Genomic DNA, 13348 nt, shown 5'->3' with positions numbered 1-13348 from the left:
AATTCAGCCTCCCCAGTGCCAGGAGCGAGACCCTGCTCAGGTGGACACTAAAGGAGCAACTCCACCAAAGCCTCTGGGCAGAGGCAGGTCAGTGCAGTTACCTGGAAACAAGTTAAGAAAACAGGCTGGAGCTTGTTTTTATCTAATTCTCTTGATTTTTTTTTTTTTTTTTGTGTTTCCTCTTCTTCAAGGGCGGTGCAAGAGGCAGGCAGGGGGAGAAGGGAGGAGTGGAGTGTGTTTTTCCACTCACTGATAGATAAGATGAAGGTTGAGACATAGGTGTCACTGTGGAAGCTGCTGCCCCCCAAACCTCTACAGCTGGAGCAGAGCCCCTGCAGGGCCACCAGTGAGCTCAGAACTCACTCCAGACCACCAACCCTGGCTGGGCTGTGGGCAGCTGTCCTTCCCTGGGGCGCGAGGTTGTTCAAGTGCTGCCCATGGGTGCAGACAGGGGCACCCTGCTGTTCCCTGGAACTGCTGCCTTGCACTGCTCTTGGGATGGGGAACAGCTCAGCCTGTGATTTGAGCTCACGCTGCTGCTCTGGGTGCTGCAGCATCAGCAAGGGGCGATGTTTGGTGTCAGTGGCTGCAGACCAGGAGGATGGAGAGCACAAGGAAGGGTGTGAAGGAAAGCCTCAGGCCCCGCTGCTCCAGTGGAAGGTGGCCCTGCGCAAGCGGACGCTCCAGGAGGTCACAGCTGGGAGGCAAAGCACAAGGCTGAAGGGACTGATCTCCATCCCCATGCACCCCCAGCCCTTCTGCATGGACTCACAGCATCGCCTCCTTAACGGGGAGGGAGGTTTGGAGCCAGGCGGTGACTGTGCTGCCATGGGCCTCGTAGAGCCGAACCACCAGAGCCTCAGGTCTGTCCTCAGCCTTTGGGGGAGTTCAGGCAGATGAGACAGGCACAGCCTCTTCAACACGAGTTGCTGTGCTCAGATAACGTGACCGCCATGGGGTGTGGGTGAAAGAGCAAGCCCTGCTCAACATCAGCACCTCAGCCCCTCTTCCCTCCCCTCCTCTACCCCAGCACCTGCCTGCTTGACAGTCTCCAGCACGACAGCAGGTGAGCTGACAGAAAAGGCACTCCAGGGTGAGCACTGGGCACAGCTGGCCGGGACCATGTGCAGGGGGAAATTCAAGTTGTAGGCTTGCTGAATCACACCGGCCTCCTGGAAGGAACCTGCAGCACAAGAACCTCTCTCTAGTCAGCCTCTGTATGTGCACACTCAGCCCAAGGCTCACTGGAGCAGCTCCCACCCAGCTCTGTTTGTCACTCACCCTGGTGAGGCATCACAGCGTAGGTGAACTGGTGGTGCCCAATGTCTGCCGTGGAATCGGGGGATTTGGGTGCCCTCAGCCTAAGGCAAGGTGAGGTTAGTGAGAGCGGGGCCTTGGCAGCACCCACTGTCACCCAGAGCAGAGCCAGGGCACTGTGACAAGACACCTGCTTCCCTTGCTACCTCAAGGCTGGCCCCTGAAGTGGAAGCAGACACCCGACAGCAAACAGACCCTGGACAGTTCCAGAAGTTAAAAAACTGGGGTGTCATCCTGTGAAAATTGTGGCTGATGGCGTCAAACTGAAACACACAGTTTCTTTTAGCTTTTTATGCACCTGTAACATTAACACTCCTGCTCCTTCCCTCTCCTTAAGCCTCCCTTCCTGGGGTATGTTTTAGTTAGCAACAGAAAAGCTACCTGCTACAAATATGAAGCCGATCTCTCCTGAATTATCTTTGAGCACAGTTCACAGGAATTAGTTCTAACTGACTAAGATAATGTAATGCAACCAAATTCTCAGAAAACAGCCACCCACCAGATTATTTCCTTGTTATAACTTAGGTCATTAAGGAGCAGGTGTTGCCTTTACTCCCAAGAGATGCCTCAGAAGGCAGAGTACCTGCAGCAGCTCCCCCCTCACCGATGCCCAACTCACAGGGAGAGGCTGAGGACGTTCCTGTGGGCTGATGCTCCGTATTTGCAGTCGTTCAGCAGAGCTACCCCAAAGCCATGCTCAGAGAGATCCAGCCACTTGTGAGCCCACACCTGCAGCAGGTACCAAGGGATGTGCTCAGCTCATGGAACAGGAGCAGCTCAGCCCTGGGACCAGAGCAGCTCCCTCCTCACCTCGAACCGAGCCCAGTCCCAGGACGTGTTCCAGTGTGTTGGGCGCTGCAGGTGTCCGAACTGGATCTCGTAGGTAGCATTTGTGCTCCGGACCTGCACAGGGAACTCCACCTTCAGGAACTTGTGAGCCTCCTTCCACTCAACCTAAATGTGGCAGCAGAAGGATGTCACCGTGGGGGACTGACAAGCAGAGACTGCACTTCTCATGTCCCGGTGTGCAGCAGCCAGTCCAACGCCAGCTACAACAAAAACACACCAGAGTCTCAACACAGGTGAACTGGAGGGTCCCTCTTCCACCCTTGTCCCTCAGGACCCCCAGCCTTGGGCTGCTTTCTGCAGAGGAAGAAGGCAGTAGTGGACTCCAGGGAAGGAAACAGGGAAGGGGGGATGTAATTGAGGCACAAGGCTCAGCTCCCCAGTTCCCAGCTGTGTAGGATAGCAGCACACAGCAGCCAAGGGCCAAACCTGGGTCAGGAAGCGGAGGTACGGGCACGCAGCATCCAGGATGATCTCCTGGCTCAAGGTGCTGCTTTTCCCAACCTGCAGGGAGAAGCTCACACTTCCCCGCAGGCCCCCAGCCAGAGTGATTTCCAGAGGCTTCAGCAGCATTGTCACTGGCTTCCTAGAGAATGGAATGAAGGCAGAGATAGCCTCAGCCTGGTAGATCCAGGTTCCCAAATCCCAGTGCAGCCACCCACACACCAGGCATTCACTTCTCCAGAGTGAATGCTCTCTTACAGCTAGGACTGACAGGGAGGCAAGAATCCAAAGCACTGCTCCTCTACCTGGTTTCCAAGTGATAATCCATCACATCCCAGGCATCCCAGTAGAGGGGAACATCATCAAAGAGTGCAAACTGGTTGGCATAGCAGCCATCTGGGACTGACTCTCTGAAAGAAAGTGGAACAGGAGCACAGCAGCATCAGAGGGACTGGCAGTGGAGAAAGGTGCACAGTGAGAAGTCCTGGGTGAGGTTTGAGGAGCTCAGGGCCAGGAGCTGGGTGACACAAACCTCCCGGAGTCCAGCAGCTGAAGTGAGGTCAGGTGCCCCATTGTGTCCAGGCAGACAGCAATCACCCCATTCTCCATGGTGATGGAGCCATCCTCCTTGGGAACAGGCCAGAAACAGGTGTCACAGACCCACACCTGCAGGAGCTGAGTGCCTCCATTGCAAATTTAATTTAATGTGGATTCCTTAGATTTCTCCTCAAACAACCTCTGATGCCAGGAACACAGACCTGAGGAAATCTGCCTTGTGCTTACCTGTTTCCTCACTGCCACAGGCTGAGGAGGCACAAATGGCTCCTGCACTAGAGCATAGCCCATGCTGGGGACTGTCACCAGAGCTGAAAGCAAAGAGGTTCTGCTCCAACACTCGCCCCAGACTGAATCCTAAGTCACACAACTGCTGCCCTGCTGCTCTCATGTCAGATCTACCGCCTTCTTCCATACCCTCCTTGTCCTCATGCATGCTTCAGGGGACTTTATCCCCTCCCAAGTTATCCAAAGAATAAATTGAACAGTCCATAAAACCCTCCCCAGGACAGGGAGAGGCAGAGTATTTCCCTGTTAGCTATCTCTGCCCCTGTAAGGAACTCTGATAGAAGAACTACTCCCAGGTCAAGCATACCCAAAGTCTCTGTTCCATCTGGCCCAGGCCTGGAGATCACCTCGGTGCGTTCCCAGGACAATGTGTTCAACACGAGGGTGCTTGGGGTGCTCCTCGCCTCGGGCTGCAGCAGATCCCTGCACAGGGATTGCACAGCTTCCTCCTGCAGCTCAGCACCAGCCCTGCGGATCTCTGGGCAACAAAAGGGCCTGAGTTGGAGCTGAGAGAGCTTCTGGCACTCCCTGTGCAATGTACACACACTTTATCTCCTTCCAAGCTACAATTGCTAATTATCATTAATTATTATTATCTATTAGTAAGTAATTCAAGTGTATAATTATTATGAACTTTGTTATTACAAGATTACAATGAGCTGTGCCAGCTCAGCTGGAAAATTCTGGTTAACAAAGCACCCCTGGGCAGGCAGAAACAAACCTTGGTGAGCATCTATGGCATGCCAGCAGCAAGCAGAAAAGTCAATAAATTGGGATGGTTCTCAATCCCTTGGCTCCCCTGATAATTTTATGCTGTTTCAGACCTGCCTGCCGAGGCTGTCCAGGGTTGGAACCTCTGCAGCCCCACCAGGCAGGACCTGCTCCCACAGGTGAGTGCCCTCCCAGCCAAACTCCCTGCTCACCTGTGTAGTATTGCAGGGCATCCTCAACCACCAGCTGGATACAGCTGCCTGGCAGCACATCGTGGAACTGGTTGAGCAGCAATAACCTAAAACAGAGAGCAGAAACCAGGGAAGAAAGTGGCGGAGAGCACCGGATTTGCCCTGGTTTAGAACAAGCTCTTGTCTCAAACAAAAGCCCTGTTTGCAAGAGAGACAAACTTAATAACTGTTCTTATTCCCCCATTACCCAACACTCGAGAGAACAGGATTTTTTCCACAGCATCCTTTAAACCCCTTTATGTCAGGGCTTGCCAGCTGTCATCTCAGTAAACCACAACCACGGGCAGCAAGAGCTATTTGTTTGTACCCCTCAGGGCTACGAGATATGTTGTTGGACAAGCTCAAACAAGCCAAAACTGGGCAGGAATAAACTTTGGTAGGAAATGGAGCTTCCAGACAGCAGAGCAGAGAAGGTTTGGAGTTATCTTTCAGCAGGAGAATCAAGCAAAGCAGCAAATTCTTTCCAGGTAGATTCCTGCTCAGTTTATGGCAGGGGCTGTGATCTGAACTCTCCCCCAGTACCACCAGTGCCCCTGCACTCCCTCACCTCCAGAGCCGCTGGAGCTGGCTGGCAGGGTACTGGAATGCTCTATCCTGAGCCACAGCCAGGGTGCTGAGCACTTCCACGTCATGGAGAATCCGCTCACATTCCCGATTCCCCTTCTTTATCTGGTGCCAATTAAGGACAGAAGGAAATGGATAGCTGGGAGTGGATCTCTCACACCAGAATCCCAGCTCCAGTGCAGGAGGGCTGGGTGCTTGCAGATGTCAGGGCTTGGCATGGCCCCCTTGCCTGGGAGTGGGATCCTCACCTGGGCCTGGGTGGTGTAGGTGCCATTGTGCAGCTCCAGGAAGAGCTCTCCCACCCAGGTGCACAGCTGGGATGACTCCTTCTCCAAGACAGAAAAGAGCTGGTTGGGAGTAGAGATCTGCACTCTGTGGGACAGACACACAGGCAGTGTGAAAGGGAGAAGCTTGTGACATGGCTAATGGTGCACCCAGCTGGAAAGGTGACAGGCCTCAGGAAACTGCAACACAACCATGCAGAGTAATCCCCTCATCCTTCTCCCACCCCTCTCCTGCTCCTCTGTGACCCCATCCCTCTCCTGTGGACAGTCTCCAGGCAGGTGGTGGCTGCCAGGCACAGCTGCTGTGCTGCCCATTCTCCCCACAGCTCTCCTGAGGGGTCACAAGCAGTCCATGGCTGCCCTGTGGACCTGTTCTTACAGCTCTTGGTGATGGAGAGATTCCATCCCCATGAAATCCACCCCTTGTACCTGCCCATCTCCCTGTCCTTCTCCCTTTCTTTTGGCACTGCCAAAGGCTGGGCCTGGCTCAAAGCAAATGCCCCTGCCAGGAGAGAGGATGGGAGCTCTCCTCTCACCTGGGCAGCCCATCTGTGTTCCTCATTCTTTTCATCCTATCCAGCATCTTCTGCGTGGGTCCCCCTCCTCCATCCCCAAAGCCGAAGAGGAATGCGCTGTGGTTCACACGGCCTTTGTCCTTGTTGTTCTTCACTGTTTTCAGCATCTGAAGGGATTTTTGGGCAGCTGCAATCCCCTGGCATCCAGCCCCAGCTCCATACAAGAAAGCCAGGTCAGTCTTCAGAGTGCAAAGCCCAGTCTTGCTCCTCTTCCCTGGCCCAAAGTGCCCAAATCAGGCACAGGAACATCTTGGAGTCAGGCACCCCAAGATCCTTTGTCCAAGACATCCCACTCCCTGCCCAGGCAGTGCCCTCTCACTGAGCCTCACATCTGGCCTCAAGGGGCTGGCACTGTCCTTCCCATGCAGGTCAGGCAACCTCACTCACCTCCTCCACTCGCCCATGCATCCCATAGGAATCACCAGGGGGGAAATGGGTCAGGACTTGGGAACCGTCAATGCCTTCCCAGAAAAAGGTGTGATGCTGGAGGGGAGAGAAAGGAAAATGTGGTGCACAAGGGCATTTCAAAGCCTCTTCAGGATTCAAACGGGGCCTTCACTTTCTCTGCAGGGAGGTGCAGGATGCCCTGCTGGATCAGCTCAAAGAGGGGACAAGAACAGGGAATGCCACAAGGACAGGGGCTGGATTTGCTATCTGTTGGACCTGCATACAAGTCACAGCTTCCCATCTGGAAGCAGAAGGAATATCTAGGCCAGGGGCCTGGCTGGGATCTCTAATCATGTCCTTCCTCTCTCCTGAAGCCTGACAGGACAGCACTACCACCAAAATCTAGTGGCTTCTGGAAGCAGAGCCTGTCTTAGCTGAAGACCTGTGGAACCAACAGGTCCAGCCCTGCAGAAGACTCTAGCACCCACCCACCCATCCATCCATCCCCTGGGGAGAAGACAAGCATAGCTCACTGGGAAGGAGTTCACCAGGTTCCAGCTGAGCTTCTGTGTGAGGAAGCGCTGGATCCCACAGCCACGCATCAGCTGGGGCAGCTGGGCTGAGTATCCAAACGTGTCCGGCAGCCAGAACTGGGAGCACAGATGACAGGAGCAGAGGGACACACACAGGTCAGCCCAACCTCACAAAGAGCAATGGGCACAAGGAGATGGCGGGCAAGGAAGGGGAGATGGAAAAGAACAAGCACCTCCGAGCAGATCCGACCAAACTGCTCCTGGAAGAACCTCTGTCCCTGGAGAAACTGCCGCACCATGGACTCCCCGCTGGGCAGGTTCCCATCCTGGGGGGAAGGCACGGGGATCCATGAGGAAAGCCAGGCACCAGGGAAAGAGAGATCTTGTATAACACCCCCTGACCTGGCAGATCGTGGGGATAACCTCAACAGGGCTCAGCAGAGGGAAAAAGGAGGAACACACGAGGGAGTCCAAAGCTCCTTTCTCAGGGAATGATCTGGGAGGATTGTATTTTTGCTAGGCTGGACACTTCAGACAGCCGTGGTTCCTAAGCCTGGAGACCATGGCCAACCAGACAGGCTCAGCAAAGGCTCTGCTCTCCCCTGCAGTGTCAGGCCTGGTCCCAGAGGAATGCACAAGGAGGATGTGGCAAGCCAGGCTCATGCTACTCACCATTTCCACCCAGGTGCCTCCAACAGGAATGAACTGTCCCTTGGCCACAAAGTCCTGAATGCGTGCATAGAGCCCAGGGTAGCAGCTCCTCACCCACTCAAACTGCTGCGCCTGCCAGAGCACACGGATCAGCCTCAGCTCGCCCCACACCCCGTCCCTTCCTTCTGCCACACTTCTGGTTGGTTACATCCCCCCATCTCCTTTTGCTGGAGAAGCAACATGCCACAGAGGTGTCCAGAGGGAGGTCACTCACCTGGGAGCAGGCGAAGGTGAGCTCTGGATTGTGCTCCATCAGATGGACCACGGTGACCCAGCTCCGGGCACACTTACGGATGGTCTCCTCATACGGCCACAGCCAGGCTGCAGGGACAGGCACAGCCCCACCACAGTTATTACCTAACACAATGCTCCTCATGGAGCTGAAGCCTCTCTGAAACCCCTCCTAAGATGGAAAATCAAGGGGTGAAGCCCAATAGGACAGCAGAGTGTAATTCATCCCTTATCCCCAGTCCTATCAGTGCTCCAAAGGGCCAGACCCACATTCCCCACATTGCCCCAGTGACAAACCAGTTATGTGGCATCAAGAGGTCCCATTCCCTTCTCTCAAGGTGTGGTATCCTGTGCCTAGAGCCCAGCACACCCTGGCCTCCAAGTGAGAGGAGAGGGAGAGCTGTGCTGCTCTCACCAGAGTCGATGTGGCAGTGTCCCATGGCATGGATGGTGTGCTGGCTCTCGCCGTTCCTCTGGCTGAAGATGGCTGCAGCCAGGTCACGTGCAGCAGGAAGGGTGGAGCGGTCCGTCACATCACACACGTTGACCATCTGGTTGGCAGTGTACAGTGCCTGGAAACTCCTCTGGTTTTCCTCCCCGAGGAGCTGGGGTTGAGAGGGATAGAAGTATGTCTCTGGCTACTGTATCAGCTCAGATGTCACCTGCCATTCCAGGAGAACTTGCTGCCTCCTTTCAACATCTATCTCAGGCACTCATAACAGGTAAACACCATGTCTCTGCTTCACAAGCACAGCCTTATGCTTTTTCTTACATGCCTTCCAAATCCAGGTTCCACATATGCCCATTCCAGGGGACCATGGTTAACACATCCTGCTTTGGAGCAGAAAGTGGAAGAAAAAACACCTGTGGCTTCACTCAGTTCAGTTTTCTCCTGCTCTAGAATATCCTGAGTTGGAAGGGACCCACAAAGGTCATCAAACCCAGACAACTGTGCTAAAGCAGAAGCAGCAAACATTTTCTCCTCCAAGGTGTCAAGTGATTGAACAGCAGGAGGAGGAGATTCAGTGAAGTTGAGGAAAAGGTGAAGGAAGGGAAGAGGAGCTCCCAGACCTGAGCCATGTCCAGCAGTATTTCCAGATCCACCAGCAGTTCATAGACATCTCTGTTGAAGACAACCAGCTCAGCTTTGCTCAGGGTAACCCTCCTGTCTGGGTCCGGAGGGGCGATCATGCTGCCTTTGCCAGCTCCAAAAAGCCCATTGCAGGCCAGCTCCACGTACAGAGTCAGGCTGTGGGGACAAGAGGGAACCATCAGGGAGCAGGTCACAAGCACCAGGACACAGACAAGGATGTGCTGTCCTCGGCCTCTTGGCTTCCAACAACACCAAGCTGCCCTAGCAGAGCGGGGCTCTGGCTCGGCTGACCACCCACCTGTGGGGCTCTGACTCTTTCAGGCTTCTTGTCAGGATGTAGCTGGTCTTCTCACCTTCCTTAGTCAATCCCTGCACAGGAAGGTGGCACATTCAGCACATGTCAGCAGAGGCTGGATGGGCACGATGAGATACCCCAAAGTCCAGCTGGACAGAGAGGCTGGTCCCACGTGCTGTGGGATAATTGCTGGGACAAGAGCAGGAACAGAAGCTGTTGCTGCCCCAGCAGCACTGTGACCCGTGCACAGAACATGGCAGGAGTGCCAAAGTCACCACTCTGCACACAGCAGGGCACCTGGCACAGCCCTGATCTGTGTCTCCATACCTGGACAGGCTGGGCATCTCTCCACACCATGCCCTCTCCATCACTCTCCCAGACAAAGTGCACTTCCTGCCCTGCCCACGCCAGGGGGATGCTCAGCTCCACCTTAAACCAGCACGTCTCCCATCTGGAAGAGAGCAAGCAGCAGGCTCAGTCCATGTGTGACCTTTTCCCGAGGGAAAGCTTCCTCAGAGCCCTCCATGGAAAAACCATCATCCCCAAACTGTGGGGACAGCCCATGAGTTTGATGGGATTCACACATAAGGATGCTGCCTGTCCACAGACACACCTGATTTAACCTGTGCCCTTCTGGAACCCCAGAGAAACTGTCAGTGGCATCTTGTCTGACCACTGCTGGGAAAAGAATCTTCTCCCAAACCTGATAAGCAAACACATCCTCCCCAGAAGCATCAGAGACACAGCTGTGGTCAAAAGGAGCTCTCAGAAAGAAACTTGTCAGTTCCCTCAGGAAATCTCTCTTAGGAGTTCCTGGGCAGGCACCTCCAAGCACCCATCACGGAACAAGATCATCATCTCACGTCTTCACCAGGGAGAACTTGTGAGGACTAACCCACACAAATAACTCTGAGACACGAGCTCCAACCCTACCAGGGACACAGCACCGCCAAAACCTGCTACTCACGTGGGCCCAAAAGACTCTCCCACTTGAGTTGGCCTGAATTCCTGCACAGCAGCCTCCTCGTACGGGATGCGCCGCGGAGTCTGGAAGTACGAGAGCGATGCGGGTGGACAGCGGTCCCCAAAAAGCCTGTGCTTGGAGATGGAGTAAGATCAGTCCCTCGTGGATTAGCCCAGGGGTGGTACAGAGAGCTTTCACAGCATGGCTGGATCGCCCTACCACCACCCAACACCCTCAATAATATGAACACATCACTGAGTAATAAAGCGCCCCGTTGGCCCCGAGTGGCCAGGGGAGGGCTGGGGGGGCTGAGGGGCTGTGTCGTGGAGCCCCGAGGCAGCGCTCCATGCCCACTAAGGAGAGGGTGTGTTTATGTGTGTGTTTATGTGTGTGTTTATGTGTGTGTGTTTATGTGTGTGTGTTTATGTGTGTGTGTGTGTTTATGTGTGTGTGTGTGTGAGGTTTTTCCCCTCCGCCTGAGTCCCCCGAGCTCCCCGAGCCCCCTCACACACGGGGCAGCGCCCCGGGGCAGCATCCCCACCCCGAGGGGAGACACCGCAGCTCGTCCCAGCATGGCGGGGGTGTCCCGGAGAGTGCCCCCGCCCGGAGCCCACCTGCCCCGCAGGTTGCAGTCGGTGAAGTAGGTGTCGGAGAGGAACTTCTCCACTCGCTCCAGGGCCGTCCGCCGGTGCTTGATCGCGGCCATGGCGGCGGCCGAGCCCCGCCCCGCCCCGCGCAGGCGCAGCCCCGGAGCCCGCCCGGAGCCCGCCCGGAGCCCGCCCGGAGCCCGCCCGGAGCCCGCCCGGAGCCCGCCCGGAGCCCGCCCGGAGCCCGCCCGGAGCCCGCCCGGAGCCCGCCCGGAGCCCGCCCGGAGCCCGCCCGGAGCCCGCCCGGAGCCCGCCCGGAGCCCGCCCGGAGCCCGCCCGGAGCCCGCCCGGAGCCCGCCCGCCCGTCCCTCTGCCGATCGGGGCGGTCCCGGGGATCTCCCTCCTCCCTTCCAGCTCTCGTCCTTGCAGACTCCGCGGCGTACGAGGAGGCTGCTGTGCAGGAATTCGGGCCGGCTCCAGTGGAGAGTCTTTCGGGCCTCCGTGAGTAGCAGGTTTCGGTGGTGCTGTGCCCCTGGTAGGGCTGGAGCTCGTGTCTCAGAGTTATTTGTGTGGATGTTCAAGCTCTCCCTGGTGAAGACGTGAGATGATGATCTTGTTCCGTGGTGGGTGCTTGGAGGTGCCTGCACAGAAACCCTAAGGGAGTTCATGAGGGAACAAAGTTTCTTTCTCGTTTCTGCTGAGAGCTATTTGTGACCACAGTTGAGTCTCTGATGCTTCTGGGGAGGGTGCGTTTGCCTGTCGAGTTTGGGAGAAGATTCTTACCCACCCTGAGTGCTCCCCGAGTGAGGAGAAGGCAGAACCCTTTCATGGCTATCCCTCAGCCTAAGCAATCCTGCACCCTCCTCTCCAGGTCCTGATTTGCCTCCAAATCGCCCCAAAATGTCATTATCATCAGGAGGGAAGGAAGAATCTGTACACGATGCTCAGCCCTGATGTTTTAATGGAAATACTGCGCTACAGTCAAGTTTACAACATCGGTATAGAAATCACATGGGTTGTGGGCCGAGGATCACGGTACAGAATACAAAAAGCAAGATCAAATAAAAAGAAAATTAGAGAAAAAGAAAATCTCTGCTATTGTACAGGCTGGGAGCAGAGCTGGGATGTCAGCTGGAGCACCAGAGGTGTCCCCACGGTGTGTCCCAGGGACCTGCACCGGCCCCCCTTGGCTCAATGACATGCAGGCACAGGCTCCTGGGATAGGACCCCCACCAAGCAGCAGCAGCTGGTACTTCCAAGCTGGCCAGAAGTCTAAATCACCAAAGATCTTCCCTTCCACAACACCAGAATAAAAAAAGGGGGGGAAATTATAGGAGAGTGTGCACGACACCTTTGGAATGGAAGAGGACAAATGAGAGCCCCTTCTTGTCTGGCTACAGCAAAGGAGAAACAGATGAGTGATTTATTGCTTGCAAAGTGTGAAAATCCCCTGCTGGGCTCTTCCATCTCTCCCTCTCTCCATAGGAGGCTCCCGTTCCAGACTCGTGGCCCCTCGGGGATGACTTCCAGCCCTGCTCCAGGTCCCCCCTCCAGCCCTGCTCCCCGGCCTCTCTCCACAGAAGCGAAGGAGCTGTGGTGGCAGGAGAGAACCTGGAACTAGATGATATTTAAGGTCCGTTCCAACCCAGGCCGTTCTGTGATTCTGTGAACCTGCTGTCTCAAAATACAAGCAAGTCCCTGGGAGAGGCTGAAGCCGTGGCAAAGCCCTGCTCGTGGCTCCCCATGCAGGGACGATGGAAGCCAATCCAGGTGTGTAGGACTGGCAGCACGGATTTTTGCAAGGAAAGCCACCTCCTTTTGAGAAGACACAGTGCAGTGGTGGCTGGCGTGGTTACAGAGTCTGTGCTGACTTCTTTACTTTTAAAATCAAAATATTTCCCCGTGTTTTAAATATCTGCCAGCGTTACATTTCTCTACTTAAAAAAATATATATCCCATATGTGGATTTCTGGAGAGAAACGCACTGAGACCCCCCCCCACCCCCCAGTCCCTCCTCCTTCTCTTGCACACACGCAGAACAGCTCTGTCAAATTCTGGCTTGGTATTTCCCACAATGTTTTCTCCAACAAAGAAAGGGAGAATACATCAGCACAATCAGCCCCAGCTAAGTTGCTCAGCAACACTTCTGAAAAGCGAAGATCCTTGGAGCTGGAAGACAAGGTGGATAAAAATTACCCACCAGGAAAAAAAGCCAAAAATTTTAAAAAATTAAAATTATATACTCTGTATTTATATCTCTTTCAGGCTACTTATACCTCAGTTGTTAAACCCCCAAACACACACGCTGCCTCTGCTGTTTCCTCTTGCCAGCCTTAGAAAAGGGGTTGGATTACACCTCCCTTTTCCCTCCCCTTTCCCACCCCAAAACCTGCGTGCTGCAACAGCACCTTTCAGACCAGGAACACGGCTGTGGGTGAGCGAGCGTCTTCCTCCAGGTTAAGAACAAAGACATTATTTTTTTTATTTACAAAAAAAGGAGAAAAAAGTTTCCACACAAAAGCACTACAATGATAACTCCCTTTGGTAAAAAGTGTAATAAATGTCTCCATCGGTCTGTCTGTCGGTACTAATTCTCAAGCCACCTGGTACTATGGTACACAAGAAGCTAGTACAGTTATGCTAGCACATCAAGCATAATTCCTTTAATTAAAAAAAAAAAACGAAACAAAAAGAAAAAAAAAAAGAAAAAAA

At 54.5% G+C, this 13348-nt stretch overlaps 1 protein-coding gene across 2 annotated transcripts; it reads right to left on the bottom strand.

The window, feature by feature from the left end:
• Positions 1-133: 133 nt before the first annotated feature.
• On the bottom strand, positions 134-10796 carry MAN2C1 (mannosidase alpha class 2C member 1). Of its 2 annotated transcripts, XM_058846723.1 has the most exons (27): positions 10664-10796; positions 10053-10178; positions 9413-9536; positions 9089-9159; positions 8769-8946; positions 8470-8646; positions 8113-8302; positions 7681-7787; positions 7428-7538; positions 6989-7081; positions 6756-6872; positions 6223-6318; positions 5797-5942; positions 5225-5348; positions 4960-5081; positions 4374-4459; positions 3758-3928; positions 3391-3473; positions 3140-3234; positions 2913-3017; positions 2593-2749; positions 2128-2271; positions 1937-2046; positions 1282-1361; positions 1038-1183; positions 773-876; positions 134-697 (listed from the first exon to the last, which is right to left on the bottom strand). In XM_058846723.1, exons 1-27 carry the CDS (start codon positions 10753-10755, stop codon positions 580-582), a joined length of 3273 nt encoding a protein of 1090 aa, XP_058702706.1. In that variant the 5' UTR covers positions 10756-10796; the 3' UTR covers positions 134-579. The 2 variants fall into 2 exon arrangements, with proteins under 2 accessions (XP_058702706.1, XP_058702705.1); XM_058846722.1 differs by lacking the exon at positions 8470-8646 and having other exon boundaries at positions 135-697.
• Positions 10797-13348: the final 2552 nt, after the last annotated feature.

Source organism: Poecile atricapillus, chromosome 11 (genome assembly GCF_030490865.1).
Source record: "Poecile atricapillus isolate bPoeAtr1 chromosome 11, bPoeAtr1.hap1, whole genome shotgun sequence".
Classification (NCBI taxonomy): domain Eukaryota; kingdom Metazoa; phylum Chordata; class Aves; order Passeriformes; family Paridae; genus Poecile; species Poecile atricapillus.
The sequence above is the reverse complement of the archived record's forward strand: the minus strand, read 5'-3'. Positions and strand labels throughout refer to the sequence as shown.